The sequence below is a fragment of the Bombyx mori genome, chromosome 27 (genome assembly GCF_030269925.1).
Source record: "Bombyx mori chromosome 27, ASM3026992v2".
NCBI lineage: Eukaryota > Metazoa > Arthropoda > Insecta > Lepidoptera > Bombycidae > Bombyx > Bombyx mori.
In genome coordinates, this window is record NC_085133.1 from 3,129,782 (window position 1) to 3,156,822 (window position 27,041).

Here is a 27,041-nt window from a genome sequence, read left to right on the forward strand (position 1 = left end):
CCGGCACATTGCTAGCCGTCCCTCAGTGGAGAGGCGCGGGGAGGGAGGTTTCGGCTCGCGGCTGGGAGCGCGGCCGCCGGTCACTTCTCCAAGGACAAGATAAGCGCACGCGCATAAATTGGCAACACAAAACCAATTTTGGCCACGGGAATTTGTAATAATCATTATAGTCATTATAGTAACTTCATTAAGAGAACCAGTAATTTCATTAAAAGAATCTACAAACAAAACAGTGGTGACCCCGACGTGATTAACGATATCGAAACGCTAAGCAAAGCGCACGGACCTCGGACCCGCTACGACCGCTGCGTGACCTTTACGCACGGAGCGTATGATCGCCGCTCGACGCAATAGAAGGTTCCAGACATCGCGCTATGCAATTTGGAGTGCAGACGGAAGGATCTCAATAAGGACGGCATATTATCCAGCTTGAAGCCCGCCGGTCAGCGAAGTCTACGCGCCGCAGCCACAGCTTAGCCAGGAAGTGCCCAGTCCCTGCCTGTCTGTATGCTTTAAATCTATTATTAAACTTTTTTTATATACATATTTTTTATATTGTTTTGGTTCAGTTCTGTTATATAAGTAACTAAATATGTTTAGGGGCGGTGAATCTGATACTAAATCCCCTTTAGGGAGTGCGCTTTCATTAAACGCACCACAAATCAATATAAATAGCGATTTAAAAGATTTAAACAATAAACGTAGCTCAGTTAAGGGTCGTGTCACCAAATATAAGAATTTTTTGAATGCATTTACTGAAGAGACGTCAATCTCGCGAAGCGATTATTATTTAATCGAACAAAGGTTTGAACGCTTCCGAGATATGCTCACAATTTTCGATGACATTCAAGCGCAGATTGAGACCTTAAATTCAGAGGACCTAGATGGTGAATTGGATATTAGAGAAAATATTGAGTCTGACTTTTCTTTACTTATTGCAAAAACGAAGTGTATCTTAGAAAAAAATGCGCCATCTGGATCTCATCATTCTGAATGCAGTTCTCATTCCAATAATTGTAATAATAATCACAATTCCATGGGATTTAAACTACCCGTCATAAAGATTTCAAATTTCGACGGCAGCTACTTTAAATGGTTGGAATTTCGAGACTCATTTTGTTCTCTCATTGATCAAAACAACAAAATTGAACCAATACATAAGTTTTATTATTTAAATTCTTATCTTGAAGGGGAGGCCTCTCGCGTTATCAGCAACCTGGAAATTAGCTCGGCCAACTATAAAGTGGCATGGGAGCTTCTTTGCGAGAGGTATAATAACATCAAGCATCTCAAAAGCCATCATTTGCATGCGTTATGTAACATGCAACAGCAACGCGATTCAGCAAAGAGCTTAAGGTACCTGATTGACAATGTTTCAAAAAATTTACGTGCGTTAAAGACTTTGGGTGAAAAAACCGATACATGGGATTCTTTAGTCATACATTTGGTCTCAGCCAAGCTCGACAGTCCCACTAGTGCTAAATGGGAAGAATTTAAAAATACTTTTAGTGAAAGTCCCTCCTTAAATGACTTCTTTCAGTTTTTAAAAGGCCGTTCGGATGTTCTAGAATCCATACGTCATAATAATAAGCCCGAACGACAAGCCAATACTTTTAAAGGAGAAACAAATTCATCTTTTCATAAATTTGAAAGGTCTCATGCAAAATCCTTTGCAATTTCAGCCTCGCCTGCGTCTTCTTCTGTGGCGTGTGTTCTGTGCAACGGCAGCCATCGCCTGTACGACTGTGATTCGTTCCTTGGAAAGCCGGTTGACGAGCGTATCGCCGATGTGGTGCGGTTGAAGCTGTGCTTCAACTGTCTGCGCAAAGGTCACTCTTCTCGTCAATGCAGGTTACGCCCTTGTTCTTCTTGTAAACAGCGACATAATTCTCTGTTGCACAAGGGTGGTTCTCAGGCTGTAAGTACTTCCGACACACACGCGATCATAACTACAGCAGAAAATGAGGTTGAGGGGGATCATGATAACAATGTCATGAGTATGTCAGTCTCAGTGAACAACCATGTATTGCTTTCGACAGCGTTAATAGAAGTTTATAATTCAAGCTCAAATAAGCGTCTAATAATTCGAGCGCTGCTAGACAGCGGGAGTCAAACATCTTTAATAACCAGTAAGGTAAAAAATGAATTAAACTTGACTCCTCAGCCATCCAGGCTCGCTATTGTAGGTGTAGGTAATCAGCCTTTATCTAATACTATGCAACGTTGTTCTTTAAAGTTGAGGTCAAAGCAAACCGATTTTGAAGCAGATATTTCTTGTTTTGTGCTACCTCAAATTTCAAGTAATTTGCCTAACAGTACATTCGATGCATCAATATGTAGCTTGCCTAGTAACATTAAGTTAGCCGATCCTAATTTTAATCACTCTGCACCAGTAGATATGCTCATAGGTGCTGACTTATTTTGGCATTTAATTGAATCTGATAGATTAGATTTTGGTCCAAATCAACCCACCGCACTAAAATCAAAATTGGGTTGGATATTGTCCGGACCTTTTGTACCAAAAAAAACTAGTAATATTAATAGCGTACAATGTAATCATGTGTCATTTAATTCAGACAAGGATACTGTGTCCAATGATTCACTGCACAATGATTTAAAAAAATTTTGGGAATTAGAGAAAATTCCTACAAAGAAAAATATATTAACTGCCGACGAAATTGAGTGTGAAAATCATTTTAAAAACCATACATACCGTGATGAGGATGGACGTTTCCATGTGAAGCTCCCTCTACTGGCAGAACCAGAATGCTTAGGGAATTCATATAATTTTGCTAAAAAACAATTTTTATCCTTAGAGAAAAGGTTAACACGAGACGCTAATCTAACACAAATGTACTCACATTTTATAAAAGAATATAAAGATTTGGGCCATTTATCAGAGTCTAGTAAATTAATTCCTGAGCAATCATTCTTTATTCCTCATCACCCAATTTTTCGCCCTACTAGTGAATCAACGAAGTTACGCGTAGTTTTTAATGGAAGTTCTAAAACCACTTCTGGTTATTCGTTAAATGATTTACAAGTTGCAGGTCCACATATTCAAGATTCTTTATTTAATATCTTAATCAGGTTTCGTCAGTATACTTATGTACTGTCAGGCGACGTAGAAAAAATGTATAGAATGATTAAGGTGCAAGAGAGTGATCGGGACCTGCAAATGATTTTATGGCGCGATAACAATACAGAGCCAATAAAATCATTTAGACTTAACACCGTCACGTACGGCTTAACAAGTTCAAGCTTTTTAAGCACTCGTTGTTTGTGGCAGCTTGGCGAGGAATGCAGCGATAATAAGATTAAAAAAATTATTCAAAACGATTTTGTAGTCGATGACTTGCTGACCGGAAATGATAGCAAACACGAGTTAATCTATATAAAAAAATCTGTTGAAAGTGCTCTCGCTGCCGGGTGTTTTAATTTAAGGAAATACCGTTCAAATTTATCGTCACTTTTGGAAAATAATGAAAATACTCAGAAAAATCTTATTATTAGCTCATCATCTCACACGCTGGGTGTAGGTTGGGATCCTAGAAGCGATATAATACATTTTCCTACAAATTATCGCAGCAATGCCAAAATTACTAAGCGTTCTATATTATCTGAATCATGTAAAGTTTTTGATCCTCTTGGAATATTAAGTATTTTTACAATCAAACCTAAAATATTAATACAAAAATTATGGATTGAAAAGGTTGACTGGGACGAACCAGCACCCCAAGAAATCAGGCAGTCATGGCTATTGTTCATTGAAAACATGAAGCATCTTCATTTATTACGCATTCCTAGGCATGTTTTATGTAAGGAACCTAGTCATATTGAATTGCATTGTTTTTGTGATGCTTCACAGGCGGCTTATGCTGCTTGCATCTACTTAAAATCTACAAATGCACAAGGTGACGTCACTGTTAGGCTTTTAAGCGCTAAGGCCAGGGTAGCCAGTGTTAAACCCACGACAATCCCGCGTTTGGAACTGTGTGCTTGTTTGTTGGGCGCGCAGCTCGCAGACGCTGTGGTACACGCCCTGCGCTGTGTAATCGCTCGTAAGGTATACTGGACTGACTCATCGATAGCTTTAGCATGGTTAGGTGCAAGGTACGACAAATTAAAAACCTTTGTTGCTAATAGAGTCGCAATGATTTTAGAGCTAACAAACGACTCGGAATGGCGTCATGTTCCCACTCACCTCAACCCTGCTGATCTAGCTTCACGCGGCGTAGATACAATTAAAAATGATACTTTAGATATATGGTGGACGGGCCCTACCTTTTTAAGTCAGAACGAGTCTGGGTGGCCATCCTACGATTCGAGAAATGTTAACATAAATGAATTGCCAGAAACTAAAGTTCATGTTAGCACAACAAATAAAGGCGTCGATGAAAATAACAAACAACCACTAATTATCGATTTTAGCAAATATTCGAAATTGAAATTCTTGCAACGTACATTCGCCTACATGCAGCGATTTGTTTATAATTGTAGAAACCCACGCAATAAGAAAGTAGGTATTTTACAGCCTGAAGAACTAGCCCGTTCCTTTAGAAAACTCGTTTATTTGGCTCAAGCTGATAGTTTCTCAAAGGAAATAAACCTTCTACGCTCCAAAGGAGTTCTTAACTCAAAAAATTATTTAATATCACTGAATCCATTTCTGGACAGTGAAGGCATTCTAAGAGTAGGTGGACGTTTAACTTTATCCTCTTATAATTTTGAAAAACGTCACCAAATGCTGCTTCACGCCAAACATTGGCTTACTAAATTACTGTTTCAACAAGAGCACTTGCGTCTTCTACATGCTGGGCCACAGCTATTGCTATATACCGTTAGAGAATCCATTTGGCCCATTGCTGGTCGAGATCTAGCTCGCACCACAACGAGACAATGTGTTAAATGTAGGAGAATTAGTGGTAAGACATTTAATCCTATCATGGGTTCATTACCAGAGCAGCGAGTCAATCCCGGTTTTCCCTTTGTTAGTGCAGCTGTCGATTTTGCTGGACCATATTTAATTACCGACAGAAAAGGAAGAGGATGTAAAATTACAAAATGTTATCTTTGCTTATTCGTATGCCTTAAGTATAAATGCTTACATTTGGAAGCTGTAAGCGAGCTGTCTAAGGACGCATTCATTTTAGCTTTACGCCGTTTTATCTCTCGCAGAGGAAAGCCCCATGAATTATTTTGCGACAATGGTCGTAATTTTGTCGGAGCCGCAAGAGAGATAGGTGACTTTTTGAATACCGGTGCTGACGAAGTAGAGGCTTTTTCTTCCGGAGAAGGAATAAAATTTAACTTTCAGCCGGCTTACTCCCCACATTTCGGTGGTCTTGTTGAAGCATGCGTTAAATCGGCAAAATATCATCTCAAGCGCATGTTGGGACAGACTCATTTAACTTTCGAAGAACTGGCTACGCTATTTAGTCAAATTGAGGCGATCTTAAACAGTCGGCCCCTCTGTCCTTTATCCTCAAGTCCAAATGACCTACAGCCTCTTACCCCTGGGCACTTTTTGATAGGCAGACCATTAAATTCATATCCTAATGAAAACTTTGCGGACAGAACCTACAGAACCAGGGACAGATTTCTACGCCTAGAGTTCCTGCGTCGACTGTTTTGGAAGCGGTGGATGCTGGAGTACATAACACAATTGCAAGCCCGACAAAAATGGCGAACTCCTGGCACATCGCTGCAATTGGGGGACTTGGTACTCCTAAAAGAAGAAAACGCTCCTCCCATGCACTGGAAGGTGGGACGAATCACTGCTCTGTTCCCGGGAGAGGACGGAGTTGCTCGGGCGGCGGACGTCCGGACTACTACGGGCACGTACCGGCGTGGCACTCGGTATTTATGTCCATTACTGGATCCAGCAGCGTATTCATTGGAAGCGACAGCTTCCAACGCCCCGGAGGATGTTCCGGCACATTGCTAGCCGTCCCTCAGTGGAGAGGCGCGGGGAGGGAGGTTTCGGCTCGCGGCTGGGAGCGCGGCCGCCGGTCACTTCTCCAAGGACAAGATAAGCGCACGCGCATAAATTGGCAACACAAAACCAATTTTGGCCACGGGAATTTGTAATAATCATTATAGTCATTATAGTAACTTCATTAAGAGAACCAGTAATTTCATTAAAAGAATCTACAAACAAAACATACACTATCTACAAAAAGCCAAGCTCAGTATTAAAAAGTATTAATTAAAAAACAAAACGCGTCGCCTATTCGTTACCTAAGTGTAAAAGCTATTAAACTTCAAACTACCCGCAAAATTGTAAAATCACTAATTTACAACGTCGTTTTTTAATTAATTGGCCCTTTTATTTATTCTTTTGTTTATTATTGTTTATTATTAGAAAAAACTAGAATTTTGGCACGTGTTTTGGCACGATTCACAACACTATCACTCGATTCTTGTATCAGACAAAACGAGATCGTCTTGCGTCGTCCGAAATTTATTAATAGTTTTTTAAATCACATTTTATATTTTGGTTTATTTTTATGTAGAACCCCAAAAAAACCTCGAATCTTAAGCTCGATTAAACTAATCGATTGAAAATATCGATTAAAAAAGGAAAAAAAGGAATCTCTTATCGCGAACAACGCAAATTCGAATGGCAGACGACCTCGCTTGTCCGGTTTATATGCTCGCCCTGTGCGGAGGCATAGTGAACGTTAACGTGTCGTTTATAAAGTACTGTTCTTGCTCGTCTTCATCGGGCAAATAATACCCGTAGCTCCCATCGTTCGATATTTGGTCCGCGCCGTAACTCCTCGGCAATTCGCACGCAAACTCCTCCCAGTTTTTATCGATCGATTTTCTCCTTTTCGCGAACAAAATCGAACCGTCGAACGCGTATTCCTCGTCGAAGTGCAATACGGCGTCGTCGTAAAAATAATTCTCGACTCGTCTGTTATTTGTGTTCCTTGCTATGTTCTTCATAAGCTTCTTTTTCGCGTAACTCGATTTCTCGGAATCGTAATCGTCGACAAGCGGATCGTTCGATCGATTATCGGATCTAATGTTCATCGAATAGAGCGAACTGTGCGGGCTCGTCTCTAGCCGCGTACTAATACTGTGTCGATAGGGTTGTAAATACTCGTTATTATATTGGATATCGTACATCATCATACCTTTGCGTAATTGTTCGCGTCTCTTCGCCACGATCTCTCGGAAGTCTTCGGCCTCGAGTTGGAAATCGTTCGTTTTCGCATTCATGTAGAGATAGCCGGATGCGGAGTTTAATCGCAACGATTGCGAACGATTCTTCGATGACGATTTCTCGATGTAGCGCGGTATGCCGCTGATGTCTCGATAGTTTTTCGATTTGATCTGTTTTATGTTCGTGGGCGGCACCGGCGATAGCGGATCTCGGTACGGTATCGATCTGAAAAATTAGTGTACGTAATAAGAAAAATATCGTATGTGATTTCTTTGGTGTTGAGCAGTGTATGAACAAACACAACCTAGAAAGGCGAGTTCGAATATGCTTGTAACTGTTTATTTATGTAGTGGAACGCTGCTTTAGCACATCCATCACAGCAGTAATAACATATTAAATATTAAAATAATTCGACGTTAAATATTAATTTTAAAGAACACCCACAAAGTAGATCCCAAGTTTTGTTACTCAATAATGTACCTATTGTATTGTTTGTTGGTTTGGTCTATTTTGATAGACCACTCTTAATCACGTCCTTACGGATCCATCAGATCCGATAACCTTTGCATTAGACACCTTTAGCTCTTACAATAGGAGTAGAGACCCTGGTAACCGTACTCGTCGAACTCGGCAAAGAGTTCGACATGCAACCGTCCGCTGAGTTTCTCGCCGGATCTCAGCGGGTCGCGGTTCCGATCCGGTAGTAGATTCATTCGCGAAGCAGCTACTCTTGAGTTGTTAGGTCTCCTTTGTTGGCGCCCGGGCAGCTGTTAGCAAATCCCATCTCTCGCTCTCTCTCTCTCTCTCTCTCTCTCTCTCACTCACTCACTCACTCTCACTTACTCACTCACTCACTCACTCACTCACTCACTCACTCAAACAATCGCTCACTCACAAAAATTTATGGAGAACTCACCTGTTCGGTCCGAAGCAGTTACACGAACAACTGCAGACGCTGGGCGCGTAGTCTTCATCCACGTATAATGGTATCAGGGATGTGTCACCTGAAATTTAATATATTATGTATATCATTTTTAAACCAGTGACTTTTTTAAATTTCATTCTATATACACTTACACATATAAGGGTAATGACAATTACCACAAAACTGTAGTATACAGAAGGATATGTGGTAGGACCTTTTACGAGTCCGCACGGGTAGGTACCACCACCCTGCCTATTTCTACCGTGAAGCAATAATGCCTTTCATTTTGAAGGGTGGGGCAGACGTTGTTACTACACTGAGACCTTAGAACTCATATCTCAAGGTGTGTGGCGCATTTACGTTGTGGATGTCTATGGGCTCCGGTAACCACTTAACACCAAGTGGGCTGTGAGCTCGTCCAATCATCTACGCAATAAAAAAAAATGTCTTACCCTTATTAAAACTTGAAATGTTAGTTAAAAAATCCCATTTGAAATTTTGTTATCGATTTACAGAACACGCAATGTAATACAATTAAAAATCGAATGACGCGCGAGGTCAATGCCCTTCGATTTCGTTGGTACATTGACGTAAGATGCTCTTTATAAAACATTAAAAGTAGCCTTAATTAGTAAATTACTATTGTATGTCATTTTTGTAGTCTATATTAAATTTCCCTCAATTTCTTCCACGATGCACAGTTATGTAATGCTTTTTACAATCAAAGTGGCATGAGCCCGACAGGCTACCTGCGGCAGAATTCCTTATATAATTTTACCGTCGCTCAGAGACATCAACAATGCTAGAGCTATAGTACATACAATAAGTAGCAAATAGCTTGATTGAAATATGAAAATCGTATCAAGAACGTGTCGACTAAAAATAATACAAATTGAGCAACCCTAAATAATATTCTTGAGCTTCAAATTAATATTCTGAGCACCTGTGTGGGAGAATAAAGACTCGATTCGATTTACGACCACGGTTTCACCAATCAACCAAGTATTTAAAACAAATTAACGCAGTGCCAAAATATGCAATTTTCTTTTTTGCATATTTTCATGCCTAGCTCACCTATTGTTTTGTGATAATCGGAGCTGGTAGAGATCGGAACGTGAATACGGAATAATGTCTTGACACATGAGGTCGGATCTCATTTGTATTACATATTGGCTCATATACTCAAATCTTAATAGTCCTACTAATATTATAAACGCGAAAGTTTGTAAGAATGTACATTTGTTACTCTTTCACGCAATAGTACTGGATGGATTTTGATGAAACTTTATAATAACTAGAGGTCCCGCAGTAGTCGAAATTCGACTTTAATTAATTGGAATTGTAAGTTTTTACACTATTATGATTGTATTTTGTACTTCTATATTCACAAATTTCGCCAAGACTACACTATAAAAAATATTAATCAAGACAAACAATATTTAATCTATTCTCAATTTGACAACAGACGTCAAGAACAAAACTTTGACAATAAATAGTATGCAAGCGTGTGTGCGTCAAATATATGGTATGTACTGTGTGTAATGTTTTCTTTACTCATTTAATGTACCTTTTATGCATTATTTTAAAAAAATATTAGCATTGTGCACTTCTTCTCTATATTCTCTATAAGTGTGGAAAATTTCATACTCCTCCGTCCGCGCAATTTTCGTAAAAAGGGATACAAAGTTTTTGCTTCACGTATTAATATATAGATATAGCTGACACATCAGAATAACACATAGGCTATAGTTTATAAATATATCGTGTGAATTATTCAAAATATTCAAGTAAGTAGGAAAAAATCTTACAATAGGCAGCGGCTTGGCTCTGCCCCTGGCATTGCTGACGTCCATGAACAACGGTAACCACTTACCATCAGATGGGCCTTATGCTCCATAGATAATACACATAAATTAGTTATAGGTAAGCAACTCAAGCACTCAACAAAAATGTTTACGGGCGTCGGCCACTAGATGGCTTCGTTTTGATTAGTTTTTCATTGCTCCTGTAGACGGCAGGAACATATTACCTATATTTTATTTTTAATGAAGGATTTTGTAAATCTTCAGAAAACAAAAATTGATAAAACTTAATCAATTTGTCTATAGCAAATAAAGACTTGTATGGCTTTTTTTCCGTTTAGTTATACCATAACTAAATGCCTTAACTTTAACCAACATATAAGTTTAGGGGCATCCGCTAAAAGATGTCGCTAGTTTCCAAGTATCGCAGTTTCAGGGCCCTGGTATGCTCAACTGCTTACAAGGGCAATAAAAAAAAAAGCGAAGCGAGGGCGGTTCGTTAGTGTGCGTAGCCATTTCGATAAAGCAGCACGACACGAGGACCCTCTCATCATGGCCGCCAGTAACTACATAACCGATCCTGCGGATCAAATGGTGAACAGTCGACGTAGCCCAAAGCACGTCATTTCGGATCCTCCCGATCCACTAACGGTGCTTTTAAGTACTCCAAGCACCGGTCATCGTTCTCGTCGAACCCGTCGCTTGCGACGAAGGGCTCAGCGAGTAAATTAACCCACAGACACAACCCACTGAGTTTCTCGCCGGATCTTCTCAGTGGGACGCGTTTCCGATTCAGTGGTAGATTCTGCGAAGCACGGAACTTGCTAAGGTTCGTGTTAGCAACATCGTCAGGTTTAAGCCCCGTGAGCTCACCTACTAGCCCGGCGACGCTGACATGGTTTTTACTGGTGGTAGGACCTCTGCTGAATCCACGCGGGTAGGTACCACCGCCCTGCCTATTTCTGCCGTGAAGCAGTAATGCGTTTCGGTTGGAAGGGTGGGGCCGCCGTTGTAACTATACTTGAGACGTTAGAACTTATATCTCAAGGTGGGTGGGTGGGTGGCGCATTTACTTTGTAGATGTCTATGGGCTCCAGTAACCACTTAACACCTGGTGGGATGTGAGCTCGTCCATCCATCTAAGCAAATAAAAAAAATAAAAAATGGTTTCTCTAGACCATCAGCTTAGATAGGACAAAAAAAAGTGTATGTGTAAACAATAGTTTTACCGGTAGATATCTGCCTCGGGTCAGCCGGCAGCCTGGTGCCCCGCGACACGCCGCGCAACACGTCGCCATCCGCAGTGATCACATCGCCCTCCAACCGGACCGCTACTTGCTGAGCCTGTGTTTATTACAAATAATAACATCATTTAAAGACAATAAAACAAAATATGATTAGAAAAACATATTCAATTATAATCTTATATCTTTAAACGAGCAATTCTTGTATATAAATATATATACTAGCTGTACCCGTCCGCTTCGCTGGGCATTTAAATATAACATTATTATTTCTCACCCCCACAAAGATTCTCATCATTAACGCCCCCGCAACTGGCGTAGGGAGTCCAACATTCATATAAATATTAGCCTATCCATCAAGTGCATTTATTTTCTACATGGATATGAAGTTTCAAATCAATCGGATGTATGGTTCAGTAGTTATAACGGTAGTATAACGGTAGTTATAACTCCGTAAAAACCACTGTAGATTTATATACTAGTATTTAATATAGATAATCTGAATCTCGGAAACGGCTCCAACAAATTTCATAAAATTTAGTATACAAGGGATTTCGGGAGCGATAAATCGATCTAGCTACGATTTATTTTCAGAAAATGTGGTTCTATTCGTGTTTTCAATAATCAACTTTATCCATAATCAACTTAAAAATAAACTTTTTTTTTTATTAAATAAAAATATAACAAATAATGTAATATAATATCAATATGTAATTCGTATTTAAATATAATTTGTAAAAAACACAATTTATAAAAAAAAAATATACCAAGCCAAGCTCGGTCATCCTCTACTGTATTTTATTGAGACAACAACAAAGTCCGATCATCGATTCTTGCAAATTTTTATTTTTATTGCTGGATGAACTCCTAGCCCACCTGGTGTTAAGCGGTTACTGGAACTCATAGACATCTATAATGTAAACGCCACCCACCTTGAAATGTAAGTTCTAAGGTCTCAGTATAGTTACAATGGCTGCCTCACCCTTCAAACCGAAATGCATTACTGCTTCACGGCAGAAATAGGCATCTTAATCTTAATATAATCTTAAATTAAATAATAATATAATAAATAATAATAAAATAATATTATAATCTTAAATCTATATATATAAAAATGAATTGCTGTTCGTTAGTCTCGCTAAAACTCGGGAACGTCTGGACCGATTTGGCTAATTTTAGTAGATAAATATGAAAATGCTCGGAATTAAATAAAAATAACAATTTTGTTTTTCTTTTGATGGGTCCCCCGTCGGACGGATTCCTTTTGTTTGTTTTAAGTTCATTTTATACAAATTTTTAAGTCTTTTATTTATCGATTGAGGCACTACGAAGTCTGCCGGGTCAGCTAGTTATATATAAATACTCGATTACCTGTTCTGCTTGCTGCTGGTCTCTCTTTTCATCCTCAGTGTTCATAGTAACGAATCGTAGAACAAGCAAATTGAGGCAGGCCGCCACTATAGCCAGCCCGAACAGGATGAAAATTAGCGAAAACATCACATAAGAAGGCTTGTAGTTCAGTGCGTTGTCTTTCTGTAGGGCTACCATGTCACCGAAACCTGGGGAATTCATGATTTTCATAGGTATACAAAAAAAGGATTGTGTGGTTTTATGAAATAACGGTAAAAGTGAAACTTTTTTTCACATTATAGACATTTAAATCTGACAAACAACATTTAAATTAAACACTGACAAAAACAAACAAAACTGCGCAAACTGAGCACTGGCACAAATGAGTAATAGTCTATAACACTATACGGTCAGCGGCTGCGAACTATAGGCACCGCCATATTGGCCTTGGCTGCTCTGATGAGCGCCTTTTACTTTATCCCTACTCCGCGGCCGACCGTCACGCGACATGCAACACAAAGACGAAAAAGATTGAGACGATGATAAAAACGATTATAAAACCAGTTTAGATGTTGCTTTGGCTGTCCATGTGACTACGACCACTTTACTGGTGGCAGGACCTCTTGTGAATCCGCACAGGTAGGTACTACCCTGCCTATTTCTATCGTGGAGCAGTAATGCGTTTCGGTTTGAAGGGTGGGGCAGCCGTTGTACTGTTAAAACTGAGACCTTCCAACTTATGTCTCGAGGTGGGTAGCGCATTTACGTTGTAGATGTCTGTAGGCTCCGGTAACCACTTAATATCAGGTGGGCCGTGAGCTCGTCCAACCAACTAAGCTATAAAATAAATAAAAACTTCAGACCACACATCATAGCAGTGCATAAGGAATTTAGAATTAGAATGTTGATAGATTTATTTACAGGTTTATTTGTGTTACAGGTTTGAATTATGTGATTATCACCATACTTATGGCTATACATGCCAATCCACTAACGGTTGTGTGGATCTCACGGATGTGGTGAAAATTAATTTGCCAATTTATCAGTCAGTCAGTCAGTCATCTGTGAACACGAATACTATAAAGTATTCGAAATTCAGAAATAATTTCATGAACATAAGATTAAGCTGTATAGGTATTTTTTATCACACGTACAACTCAAGAAAACTGAACAAAATATTATGCTTTATCTTGCGTGCCTTAATATTAGCTAAAGGTCAATAATCTCATGACTGATAGTTGTGCCCATTTTATATTATGAGAAGATAAATGATTATGGTTAAAACACCTGTCTATTTGTAACACCTACTTTTTAATTTCTTTTAAACTTCAGCTTATATTCTAACTAATAAATATGTATTTACCAACACATCTCCATGATTTATTTGTAATCTCGTATTGTTAGCTTATAGGGTAAATCAATCAATTATAGCGATGTTTTTTTTTGTTCCTTAGATGTTGGACGAACTCACGGCCCACCTGGTGTTAAGTGGTTGCCGGAACCCATAGACATCTACAACGTAAATGGCACCATCCACCTTGAGAGACATGAGTTGTAAGGTCTCACTTGTTTTCTAAAATAATAAAAACAACATTCTGCATTTAGCTATTTAATGTAACGAGAGCCTTATTTCTATCTTACCTATAGTAGTGAGAGTTATGAAGCAATAGTAAACGCTATCAAAGTAACTCCACCCCTCGAATGTTGAGAAGGCGGCCGCACCACCAGCAATGGTAAGGGAAGACAGGGTGGTCACAACACATATAAGATCCACTTCCGTTGCATTTGTCTGTTTGCAATTCAATGCTCGTTTTATTGATTTTATTATTACACTGCAAGAAAGATAAGAAAAAAATTAAGTGCTTATTATATCATTATTATACTGTGAAAGACAATTGTTTTTAAGTCGTCATGGCCTAAGCGATAAGACGTCCGGTACATTTGTGTTGAGCGATGCACTGGTGTTCGAATCTCAGGCGGGTGCCAATTTTTCTAATGAAATACGTACTCAACAAATGTTCACGATTGACTTCCACGGTGAAGGAATAACGTCGTGTAATAAAAATCAAACCCGCAAAATTATAATTTGTGTAATTACTGGTGGTAGGACCTCTTGTGAGTTCGCGCGGATAGGTATCACCACCCTGCCTATTTCTGCCGTGAAGCAGTAATGCGTTTCGGTTTGTAGGGTGGGGCAGCCGTTGTAACTATACTGAGACCCTTAAAACTTATATCTCAAGGTGGGTGGCGCATTTACGTTGTAGATGTCTATGGGCTCCAGTAACCACTTAACACCAGGTGGGCTGTGAGCTCGTCCACCCATCTAAGCAATAAAAAAAAAACATACTTTGTACATTAAAGAATTCAAATTATATTTGTCTAGCCTAATGTTAATGACTTAATTAATTAATCTAACACTGCTAACTAACTCTGCTAAATCTGCTAACACTAAGTACTGGTGAAACAACACACCATCAGATTATTAAACCGAATTTGATTCGAACTAGCCCTCATTGAAGCAAGTTAAGCGAATTAAAAATTAAAATTTCTTTTAGTATTTTCTAAGAATGAACCAACCTGCTGAGCCTGTTAACTCTTTCACCGATGCTTTGGAACATAATCAAGCCCAAGGGTATACCAACAATCGCATAGAACATAGTGAATAGCTTGCCGCTGACCGTAGCTGGCGTTGAATGACCATAGCCTGAAAGTATGAAATAAAATATGAGGAACAAATTTTATTCGTTTTCATGAACAGCCAAGATTACTTATTGATTTTACAGGTTTGATTTGGACTTATGAACCATATAAGTTAAATTATAAAGGAATCAATAGACAATAATTATAAAATGAAAATAATTCAAAGTCGAATTAGTAGCTAATGTTGAGCACTGGAATTGCTAGAGCATATTGTTGGTTCGTAAACATGTTTTGCTATTATATCGCAGCCAGTTGTATTTCTTCCTTTACTGCATTAATATTTTGCGCTCAATGGATTTCTGCATATGTAATAAACTAAGGTGCCTGTGCTCGCCTGTCTTGATGAAACTGGAAAGGCCTCCAGGCCACCAGTAACCCTTCCTTCACAAATAGAAAAACTAAATAGACTTTTAGTTGTGTATGATTTTACATAGACTACAGGTTTTCTTTATGTCTCATTGTGATTCTGCATACTTCTCATAATCTAGGATAATACCGGAGTGGGATGAAAATGGGGATCAAAAACAGTAATGCTGTTTTATTGAATTTTTCCAAAATTCCTTTGATGATGAGATTGAATCCAAGAGCTTTGTTTTAGAGGGATTTTATTGTCTTCTAGAGCTCTACAACTGATACAGGTTTTTGGGGCAATGCAAGTAATAGGTCTCGATTGAATAGTTTTCGACCTCCTCCTGATCAGGCTCTTCATTATTTCTATCAGGTTTAAAAAGGTCAGGCAAGTGCAGTGCGAATTAATTTTTTTTACCCATACTAGTGCGTGTCTGTCTGTTGCTGGTTTTTATGGCTAATTTGGATACCTGGGGTTGGTATAATAATATGATATAATTTAAGAGATTAAGAGACATTATATGAACCCTTTGTTATTTTCCAATGAGGGTGTGAGGCTCATAAGCTTACTTTGTAAAGTGATCTTTTGCACTTACAAAAAGTTCTTTAGTTCTTTTATTGTTGTTATACTTACTCAAAATGCTGTAAACACTTACCAATGGTAGTGAGCACAGTAGTAGCATAGTAAAAGGCACCAGTGAACTTCCATTGCTGGCCAGCCTTGTGGGGCTCTGATTTAAGCACCACTGTCTCCATGATGAGGAAGTCCTCCTCCGATATGTTGTACTTTCTTATTATCATGGCTTCAATCACCGCTAAAATTACAAAACAAAAACCTAGAATTTGTCTTTTAATTGCAAGCTGTAAGCTTTTAGCTATACATTTTATTGTTTTAAATTCGGTGTACTAAATGTAATTTAATTACAACAAACAGTATAAAGGGAACAATTCATTACATTTTAGGTAAATTAAAAAAAAAAAACATTAAAAAAGGCAACCTCATTTGAATTTAATTCAAAAATATATATTAAGTAAGCAATTGATTATTTAAAGTAAATTCTAATTTTTAATCAAACAATTTTTTTGATGTAGGAGTTACTATTATTAATTTATATTTACTTATCATTAAATTTCATTATTTGCACTTCATATGGTTATGTATCAATTTACCTTGTAACACATCAAATCTGTTCCTTTCGGTCGTCGACTCAAGTGCATCAAAAACGGCTGCACCGACAAGCAAATATGTGAAAGTGCACACAATTAATGATAGAGTGCGTACATTTTGCTTCTTCATCACTGCCAAGTGTCAGCCCGGCCGTAGGGCCGTCGGCCCAATTACAACGCTCCACGCTTATTTTTAAATCAGTCAAACCATAACCATACTTCCCTATATTCTCATTCAATATTTTAAGTTACCATTTTATAAAAGGTATCAGAGTTTGGAAAACATTATAATGACTTTTTGGCACGTATTAAAGAAAACTGAAACCATTCAGCCTCAGTGGTTTTTTCCAGATGATATGGTAACAATTGAATTCATGTTATGATTTTGAAATTTATATTTGAAATGCATTGTAAAACTACTTCTTCAAATTAAAAAAAATTACTATTGTTAAATTGTTCCCCTTGACAGAATATTATCCCATTTTTATGTCTATTAACATTTTAGGCTTTGAATGTTATTTGATTTTTAATTCACCTGTAAACAACAATTGACATGATAAATAAAGTAATAATTTGCGAAGTGGGCATTGAGTATCACTTCAATATTTCCGAAAGGGTACATATCACTTCAAAATTTCAAACAAAGAACTCACCTTTACCAAATGCTAAATGTTCGTATGTAGTGCCCAATGCGTGCTATAAATTCAATCTGCAGTGTTTTTATCACAAACAGCAGTTATAAATATTTAAATATCTGCAAGTTATAAACTATAAATAACATCGTGCTGTAGTCCGCATTGATAGGTCAACGCACACGGTCCGTAACTGGGTCAAATGTTATGACAATTATTAGCACTGTTAAGATCTAAGCGTAACCATTTAAGCTGTTCCATGTTCTGTCAATTCCCATGTTGGGCATTACGGTAATATTACGATGGCAGTAATGACCCAGTTTATGAATTTTCCTGTATGCGGTATTCGCTGTCACTGCACCTAGTTTTAAATTAAGTATGGTATAACGACGAACATAGGTATATTAAGAGCGGTTTATCAAATTATTCTTGTAAAAGTTTTAATTTAAGTCGTATTGAGTAGTATTTTACTTAAAAAAAACGAAAAAAACATTGGTAAAACACTCTTGCTGCACTTCCTTGACCTGGTTTGTGTGACCAGATTTAGAGTTTCATAGATTTCAAATTTGACAAGATAGCAATTGTTGCTAGCTTTGGGGTATATTACTATATAGAAGGTCTATGTACATTACTGATAATTACTCTGGTAATGGTTGACTTTTTCCAGCTCTCACTAAATTTGTAAGCATGACTTTATATTTTTTTATTTGGTATTTCTGGCCAACAACATGGCACAGGAGAAGACGGATTTTCCATAAAATCCATAAATTTAAATCCATTCAAAAAGTATTTAATTTAGATGGTGCCACTTTACCAGAATACCATTTTTCCATAAATTTACAAGTTTTGTATGACAGGATTGTTGGATGTGGCTTCACGGATTTTTTCAAAAAGTTCATTAACAGTTCCCATCATTTACCGAGTCATTACATCATATTAATATTATTTCTGCATCCCAAAAAGCCAATTGCCGTACTAAAAAAAACCAGAACAAGAATTCAACAATGAAGTTCTAACATTTTTCACTAGAGTGCGCTTTGATCAATTTTATAGGTATATGAATGCTTCGTATGTATTTTTCTGCTTTTTATTTCTCTTGTATATGAAATATATAAATTTATAATTTATTCTACTAAGCTTACTTATATAATCTCGTAAAGAACGCAGACCGACGACCTTTTGAAGGTTGCGAGGATCCACTGGATGCGGGAAGCAAGACAGGTCATGATGACGTATGACGATGGTACTCCGTGGTACATTTCAGAAATGTAGCGTCGATCATGGTAACCCTTATCCCCCCCGGATTCTGACATCGGAAGGATGGGACGCTTGGACGAGAGTGCAGTGGAGTCGTTTAGTGGATAGGGCAAGATTAAGATAGGTTAAGCGTGGTACCTACAGGGAGACTCGGATATTTTACATGATTCTTTGTGGTTTGTCACGATTCCCGTACCACGCTGGTTCTCCGGAACATCTATGGGGCATGAGCTAGTGGCGCCATCTAAGTTGTCTTCGGAAAAGTGGCAATTTTAAAGCTTATCCGGTTTTTTGTGCGTTCTCTAATCATTTTATCATCCGTTCAATACAATGAAAATGTCAGTGAACTTTAAAAAATGAAATTTAGTAATGATTTATGGTCCATCAAACTCAATATCGCACTTATTTTAGGGCTTTGAGGAGTGTAGTGGGTGGATTTAAGGCAATTATTATTTGGATTGATCCTAGTAAGGGTCATTTCCAACCACGCGTGGGCGGGTAGGTGAGCTCACAGACTGAACCTGAGAGAATTGCTAATATTAGCCCTAACAAGAGCAGTGCTTCGCTGAATCTATCTACCACCGGATTGAAATCGCGACCCACTGGGACGATGTGGCGAGAAACTCAGCGAGCAAACTGCAACCTGCCCATGCCATCGCATCATGACCACAGCTCCGTACTAGATTGATAATAAACGGTATAGCACTGCACTTTTTTTCCTACCTATGCCGATAGCCTTGAGAGGCTATTTCAGCTTCGCCCTAACGTGTAGGTGAGCTCACGGGGCTCAAACCGGAAGTGTTGCTAACATTGGCCTTAGCAAGAGCAGTGCTTCGCAGAATCTACCACCGGATCGGAAACGCGACCCACTGAGAAGATCCGGCGAGAAGCTCAGTGAGCTGTGTCTGTGGGTTAATTTACTCGTCGAGTCCTTCGTCGCAAGCGACGGGTTCGACGAGAACGATGACCGGTGCTTGAGATACCTTGAAGCACCGTTAGTGGATCGGGAGGATCCGAAATGACGTGTTTGAGGCGACGTCGACTGCTTCCGTACGTGCTTCCGTCGACTGACCATTCTGTCCGCAGGATCGGGAATGTAGTTACCGACGGCCACGATGAGAGGGTTCTCGTGTGTGCCGCTTTATCGAAGTGGCGCATCGACGCCGACTGCAGATACTTACTGATGGCCTCTAAGTCCAGGTCGTCATGGAGGTCGACGTTCCTGACGAACCACGGAGCTTCGACGGCTATCCTGCAAAAACGGGATTGAATGACTTGGAATGATTTTAATTTAGTGCGGCCGCGTGAGGAAATGACTGGGCGTCATGACCTATGCAAGTGTAGTGTAGTGTGTATGCAAGTTTTGTAGAGTGTCGTCACCTTATTTCTAAGGGAAATTTTACTTCGCCTGCATATCATCGGGTAGACAGCTACGACAAGAGGCTTTTCGTGTCGTGCCGCCTTCTCAAAGTGGCGCAATGATGCCGACTGTATAGTACATTGTGCACCAAGGGAGAAAAGTTGGACATTTCCTCCCGCGTGTAAAATTGCCAAACACGCTGGAGGAAATGTCCAACTTTTCTGACGCGGTACACATTCTATTTTTTTCTCCTACAAGGCTGAAAGTTCGTGGAGTACCGAGCCGGGGTCCAGGGGCGAAGCCCTGGCCGGGCGTAGGGGGGGGCGGAGCCCCCTCGTACTCATAAAAAAATAATTTAATGTTTTTTAATTTTTAAATAAACTACTACTAATTGAATGAGAGCTGTCTGATGAACTCATCTTTGTTTAATACTTCACTATTAAATTTTATTGCCTTTTGTTTATTTCACTTTTACACTAAACAAAATATGTATTGCAAATTACCCGAGCACAACAATGGCGGAGAATTTTAGGTGCGTGAGAGCAGCCGTAGACACTAACGCGCATGGGCACTTGTACCCAGGGAGAAAAAGTTACACTTTCTTCCCTGTACAGCGGGACGAAAACCGAACTTTCGGCGTAGGTAGGAGAAAAAATATTTACTGACTGAGTCAAGCTCCAGAATAACTGACCTAGGTTTGTATAAGACAATCGTCGAGAAAAATGGTAAGTTCTGAAAATTTAAGGGCACGCGGCACGGCGCCGGTATCGCGTCGGCGCGTTTTCAATGAACGAAACGTTAAGGGAAAGCAGCTCAGAGAGCGGAAGGGCCCGCTTTCACAATAAAATCGAATGTTACAGTGCTGCAGTTGCAACTGTAGTCGGGTTCTTTTTCTTCTTCAATATATATTTTTTTATCTATATATATAAAAATGAATTGCTGTTCATTAGTCTCGATAAAACTCGAAAACGGCTGGACCGATTTGGCTAATTTTGGTCTTGAATTGTTTGCGGAAGTCCAAAGGTTTAAAAGGTAGATAAATATGAAAATGCTCCGAATTAAATAAAAATAACAATTTTTTTTCCCTTTGATGTTGTTCCCTTTGAAACATCGGACGGATTCCTTTTGTTTGTTTTAAGTTTATTTTATACAAAAGTTTAGGTCTTTTATTTATCGATTGAGGCACTACGAAGTCTGCCGGGTCAGCTAGTAATATTATAAGGCTGAAGAGTTTGTTTGTTTGAACGCGCCAATCTCAGGAACTACGGGTCCGATTTGAAAAATTCTTTCAGTGTTAGATAGACCATTTATTGAGGAAGGCTATAGGCTATATAACATCACGGTAAGACCAATACGGAGCACCAATAAAGAATGTTTCTAAATAGGGGTTTAAATAGCTCTTTAACATTCTATAATTCAAAAATATTTTCACTTTCTACGTAAATGAAGTGGGGGGTAAAATTTAGCGTTATGCCAAAGTAACTATTCCACTATTATAATATTTTAACAGTAGCTCTCAATCACTATGCAACGAAACATGTATGCGATGCCGAATTATTAAAGTGTGCCTTCAAATTTTACATTCAAAATTATTATCAAACTATTTAAAATAACATTTTATGTGCTGTCAAATTTTGAAATAGTTTTTTTATGTGTATAGCGATATGAAAAATTTGAGAATCGCTGTTTTAGAATTTCAATATTTATAAAACACTCGGAACGAATTTAGTAACTATAACATCCTTACGTTTGTCCGCCTATTAATATTTTTTATTTATTTAAATCGTTATTCGAGCTCATCAACTTGAGACATGATATCGTAATTTGAACATTGGCTTCAACAAAAAGTTTGAGGGCATTATAAAATTTTCATCATTCACAAATCTTGCAATAGAAATCATAGATCAAACTGTTTTCCAGTCGCTAACGTAAGTACGTCGATGTATACAACAACTCTGTTGGCGGGAGGGGCCTAGACCTTTCTCTCTCAAGTTCTGGGTCACGATATTTATGTAAGAATACTTTGATGTTTATTTTTGTCTGTTGTCTCAATTGTATAGACAGCTCGTGTTAATTTTAGCTTTAAATTTGTAGGTACCTGTCCTATTTTATTCAGAATTTCCATTACGTGAAAAGACTTATCGAATCGAATTATATTGGTAACTAGCTGACCCGGCAGACTTCGTAGTGCCTCAATCGATAAATAAAAGACTTAAACTTTTGTATAAAATAAACTTAAAACAAACAAAAGGAATCCGTCCGACGGGGGGGACATCAAAGTAAAAACAAAATTGTTATTTTTATTTAATTCCGAGCATTTTCATATTTATCTACCTTTTAAACCTTCTCTGAATTTCCACAAATAGTTCAAGACCAAAATTAGCCAAATCGGTCCAGCCGTTTTCGAGTTTTAGCGAGACTAACGAACAGCAATTAATTTTTATATATATAGATAGATAATCTATAATCACAACGCTACTAATGTTCATTACAGTTGCCGTGCAAGTTGAAATCAATGAAGAAACTGAAAATAATCAATAATACTTATTATCGAACCTACCTAATTTGTAGCCCGTGTATATTTTTAAGTGATTTCAAAAAAAAGGAAGCTAAAATTCGATAATTATTTTTCTATGTGTTAGATGTTCTATGCGTCAGAACTTTTTTCTGGATTCTGATTTTAATGAATCCTAATTTGAAAGCTGGCGCTTCTAATGTAGTCTTCATTAAGTGTATAATCGATGGTAGTCTTATTTAAGTTTTATCAAGATCTGATCTGTTGTTTTGTTATGTTATCCTTAATAATGCATCATTCATTGACTTCAACTTTAATGATGGTATTCTCATTTAATTTTATTTTGTTAAAATCGATTTTCTTTTTTTATAAAATTTTGTATTACGACTTTTATTCAACTAGGTATTATGTACAAGTAAGTGTATTAGACATTAACTTTAGAATCGATTAAAGAAAATATTCCGGACGGCCACCGCTCAGGTTTCGGCCACCACGTGTGATTTTTAGACTTCTTACTCGTTGAAACGTGGTGGCTCGAGTATTGCCGCAGTGGCTGTCGCGGAACGGGTGCTGGGATTGGTTCGAGGAAAATAACGAAGGCTTCAGTATGGCGTTCACACGGTCCTCGTGGCTTGACCGGCGCAGGGCGTAGGAGCGAGTCTTTTCTTGTTCGGTTGGCGCTCTCCTCTTCTTTCGGAGAGGTCTTGACTCGTCGGCTCGCTGTCTCGAACTGAATTTGCATTTTTTTTTCTCCTACCTATGCTGATAGCCTTGAGAGGCTATTTCAGCTTCACCCTAACGTTAGTAGGTGAGCTCGCGGGGCTCAACCGGAGAGTTGCTAACACTGACCCTAGCAAGAGCAGTGCTTCGCTGAATCTACCACCGGATCGGAAACGCGACCCACTGAGAAGATCCGGCGAGAAACTCAGTGGGCTGTGTCTATGGGTTAGTTCGCTCGTCGAGCCCTTCGTCGCAAGCGACGGGTTCGACGAGGACGGTGACCGGTGCTTGTGGTGCCTAAAAGCACCGTTAATGGATCAGGAGGATCCGTAATGACGTGCTTTGGGCGACGTCGACGGTTTACCATTCGGTCTACTGGGTCGGGTATGTAATTTCCAGCGGCTACGATGAGAGGGTTCTCATGTCGTGCCGCCTTCTCAAAATGGCGCAGCGATGCCGACTGTAGATACTTACTAAAAGAGTCGAGCTCCAGGTCGTCGTGGAGATCCACATTCCTAAGGAACCAAGGCGCTCCGACGGCTATCCTGCAGAATCGTGATTGAATAACCTGAAGGGATTTCAAGTTGGTGCGGGCTGCGTGAGCGAACACTACGCTTGCATACGTCATGACGGGGCGTATACAAGTTTTGTAGAGAGTTGCCTTATTACGGAGGGACAGTTTGCTTCGACTACAAAGCATTGGATAGAGTCGTCCTAGAATAAACGCGGCGCGGTCGCGTACCGTTTTTATATGGGGACGGAATGTCATCCCTCTGTCGAGGGTGACGCCTAGATATTTGACCTTCGAGACCCACGGAATGGGCTGGCCAAAGAGAGTGATGGGACTAACGGCGGAGGTGTTTGCGCGCCTACTACGGAGTGGGATGCTCGAAGTGATGTTCGGAGGGCGACCCCTTTTGAAGAGCACCGCTGCGCTTTTCGTGGGGTTGATGTCTATTCGCCACTTCCGGAACCACTGTCCCAGGGTGGCTACTGCGATCTGGAGTCGCCGATGAAGCAGCGACATCTTCCTACACGAGTAGTAGATAGCCGTGTCATCGGCGAAGAGCGCTAGATGGGTCTCCGGAGACCGGGGTATATCATTGATATACAAACTAAATAATAACGGGGAGAGCGCGGAGCCTTGCGGGACTCCGGCGGTCAGTTGACGGGGACGAGAACGAGTTCCCTCTACTCGATATCGAAACGAACGGTTCGACAAGAAGTCTCGTATGATGAGCACGAGTCTGTCTGGCACTCCCATGTTGTACAGTTTATAAATTAAACCGTTGTGCCAGACTTTGTCGAACGCCTTCGCGATGTCGAAGAAGAGGGCGCCGGTCGGGATTTGTTTACGCCTATTTAGTCCTATCAGAATGTGCTCCGTGAGGCGGTGCACTTGTTGTACGCACAAGTGTTTTGAGCGGAATCCGAACTGTTCGTCTATGAGAATTTTGTTCGCGGTAACAAAATCCCAGAGGCGTTTCCTAAGGAGCCGTTCGTAAATTTTTCCTATCGTCGAGAGGAGACTAATCGGACGGTAACTAGAAGTTTCGTTTGTCGGTTTGCCCGGCTTATGTATACCGATAACGTCCGCTTCTTTCCACACCGCGGGAAAGATGCAGTGCGTCATAGCGGCATTTAAAATTGTAGCCAACATTGCTATCAGTTGGACTGGCAAGAGTTTAAGCGCGCGGTTGTGGATGCCGTCGGAGCCGGGTGCCTTCCTAGGTTGTAGGTTGTGGATCGCGTCTCTAACTTCGTCGGTGGTAATGGGGGGTAACGCGTCCGAGGGCGGCAGGGAAGCTCTGCGCTCGACCTCCCTGTCGACTAACTCGGTGTGTTCGGGGTCCGCGTGTTGAGTGCTGGTGGTGCACTGCTCTTGCAGTGCATCGGCCAGCAGCTCAGCCTTGTCATCGTCATCGAATGCCGGTGGTTGGCCTGAAGGGCGTACGAGGGGAGGCATAGTGGCTATAGTTTCGGATTTGAGAGTCCTAGCTAGTCGCCAGTATGCTTGGTGGGAGGGCGCGAGTTGTTCTAAATAACTATGCCAATTATCGTTACGCGCGTCGCTTAAGCGGGAGTGGACTTCGCGTTGTAGACGACGCATCCGAATCCGGTTTGAATGCGTGGGAAGACGATCGTAGGCCCGGATTGCCGCGTTCCTAACTCTTAAGAGATTCCTAAGATCGGGGGACAGTCTGATGCGGTGGAAGCTGTCCTCCACATCGACTTCTTTAGAAGATCTAATGATCGCGGAAGATATGTGATCGGTAATGATGTTTATGGATTCGACGGTGTCCTCGGGGGATAGATTCGAATCCGGGCCGTAAGGGAGGATTGGCGGAGCGGTGTCGGCTAGGCACGTGCCCAGCTTATTCCAATCCACCATGGTCCTCGTAACAGTGACTGGGTTGTGGGGGCGACCGAGCTGCATAACGACAGGTCGGTGGTCCGAGTCGAGCTCTGACATTGCTTCGATGGAACGCAAGCGCAGAGTTACGTTCCTCAGCAGTGCCAGGTCTATAGTGCTCGGACGGAGCGCGATGTTATACGGATAACATGTTGGAGTTGGGGGACCGACTACTTCAAAGGTAAGGTCGTCTATAAACGCGTCGAGACGCCTACCATTTATGTTTGAACTGTGGCAGTTCCACCTAGTGTGGTGGCAATTTAAATCGCCTGCCAGGATGACGGAGTCTCCCATGCCGAACAGTGACTCGATGTCACTGCTCAGAAGGGGCTTGTCCGGGGGGAGATAAACGGATGCGATGACGATCGGCTGGTGTCCCGTCAGCGAGATACGGCACACTGACGCCTCGATATGTGAGAGCGAGGGAGTATCGAGAGGGACAACGTGCAGGGCCCGCCTATAGTAAATGGCAGTCCCGCCTTTGGAGGCGGTGAGTCTGTCATTCCTAACCATGACGTAATTCGCGACTTTCGGGTCGCGACGCGAGGGCTTCAGACAGGTTTCCTGCACTAATAGAATATCTACAAGATTATCGCGGAGGAATTCGAAAATTTGATCGCGTTGCCGCGCGAGTCCGTTAGCATTGTAGAATGCTAACGTAAGGGAATACGGTTTTTCTCTACCTTTTTGCGCCATTGATTACCGGTAAAGATTTTATAACGTACGCGACACGGACTCATAAACGTCCATGTGATCGAACGCGGCCGCGAGCCGCTGTTCGGGGGTTGTCGACCTACGGATAGCGTCAGCGAACGATCGCAGACGGTCGAAGTTCACCGCGGTGACGAAGTCGCGCACGAGCGCGAAGTCGTTGGCGGCAGAGGGTTGCGGGGGACGGAACGCGGGCGCGGGGCGAGGTGCGAGCAGGGGCTGAGGCGCGGGGCGTGTCGCGAGCGGGGGCGGGGGTGCGGTTTGTGTTCCCGCCTTCGTATACGGCAGCGGCTTTTTCCACGCTGAAACCGTGGGAACTGCAGCCGGCACGAAGGCAGGTTTCGGCACTGAGGGTGCCGAAGTCTTTGGGCCGACGGTTCGCGGAGCTGGGAGGGTTGAACGCTTGCGCGGAGCCCTAGGACATCCACGGTAGTTCGCGGGGTGCCCTTGCTTAAGGCATAGGACACAGCTTGGGGGTTCGGTCGCGGTTTCCCTAACACGCGAGCAATCTAGTGTGGCGTGGTCGCCGAGGCACTTTACGCAGCGGGGGCGCGCGTGGCAATTACGAGCCGAGTGGCCGTAAAGCTGACATCTGTAGCACTGCCCGGGAGTGCCACGCTTGTGGGGGGCTTCGATTGAGATCCCGGATAGGCCGCAAATTGTCGTGAGACATGCGATCTTCTTTTTGGCCTCCGGGGTGGGTTCTAACGCCACGAGTATCATATT

The 27,041-nt window shown here is 40.9% G+C and overlaps 2 protein-coding genes across 3 annotated transcripts; one reads left to right on the top strand and one right to left on the bottom strand.

Moving 5' to 3' along the window:
- Positions 1-271: 271 nt before the first annotated feature.
- LOC119630680 (uncharacterized) lies at positions 272-6,128 on the top strand. Of its 2 annotated transcripts, XM_062676451.1 has the most exons (3): positions 272-501; positions 1,191-1,356; positions 5,578-6,128. In XM_062676451.1, exons 2-3 carry the CDS (start codon positions 1,322-1,324, stop codon positions 5,945-5,947), a joined length of 405 nt encoding a protein of 134 aa, XP_062532435.1. In that variant the 5' UTR covers positions 272-501; positions 1,191-1,321; the 3' UTR covers positions 5,948-6,128. The 2 variants fall into 2 exon arrangements, with proteins under 2 accessions (XP_062532435.1, XP_062532434.1); XM_062676450.1 differs by lacking the exons at positions 272-501; positions 1,191-1,356 and adding an exon at positions 1,580-1,851.
- Positions 5,897-17,891, bottom strand: LOC101741853 (potassium channel subfamily K member 9). Its single transcript, XM_004923571.5, has 9 exons — positions 17,361-17,891; positions 16,711-17,242; positions 16,197-16,355; positions 15,070-15,196; positions 14,134-14,324; positions 12,514-12,701; positions 11,128-11,242; positions 8,088-8,175; positions 5,897-7,396 (listed from the first exon to the last, which is right to left on the bottom strand). Exons 2-9 carry the CDS (start codon positions 16,835-16,837, stop codon positions 6,649-6,651), a joined length of 1,743 nt encoding a protein of 580 aa, XP_004923628.1. The 5' UTR covers positions 16,838-17,242; positions 17,361-17,891; the 3' UTR covers positions 5,897-6,648.
- Positions 17,892-27,041: the final 9,150 nt, after the last annotated feature.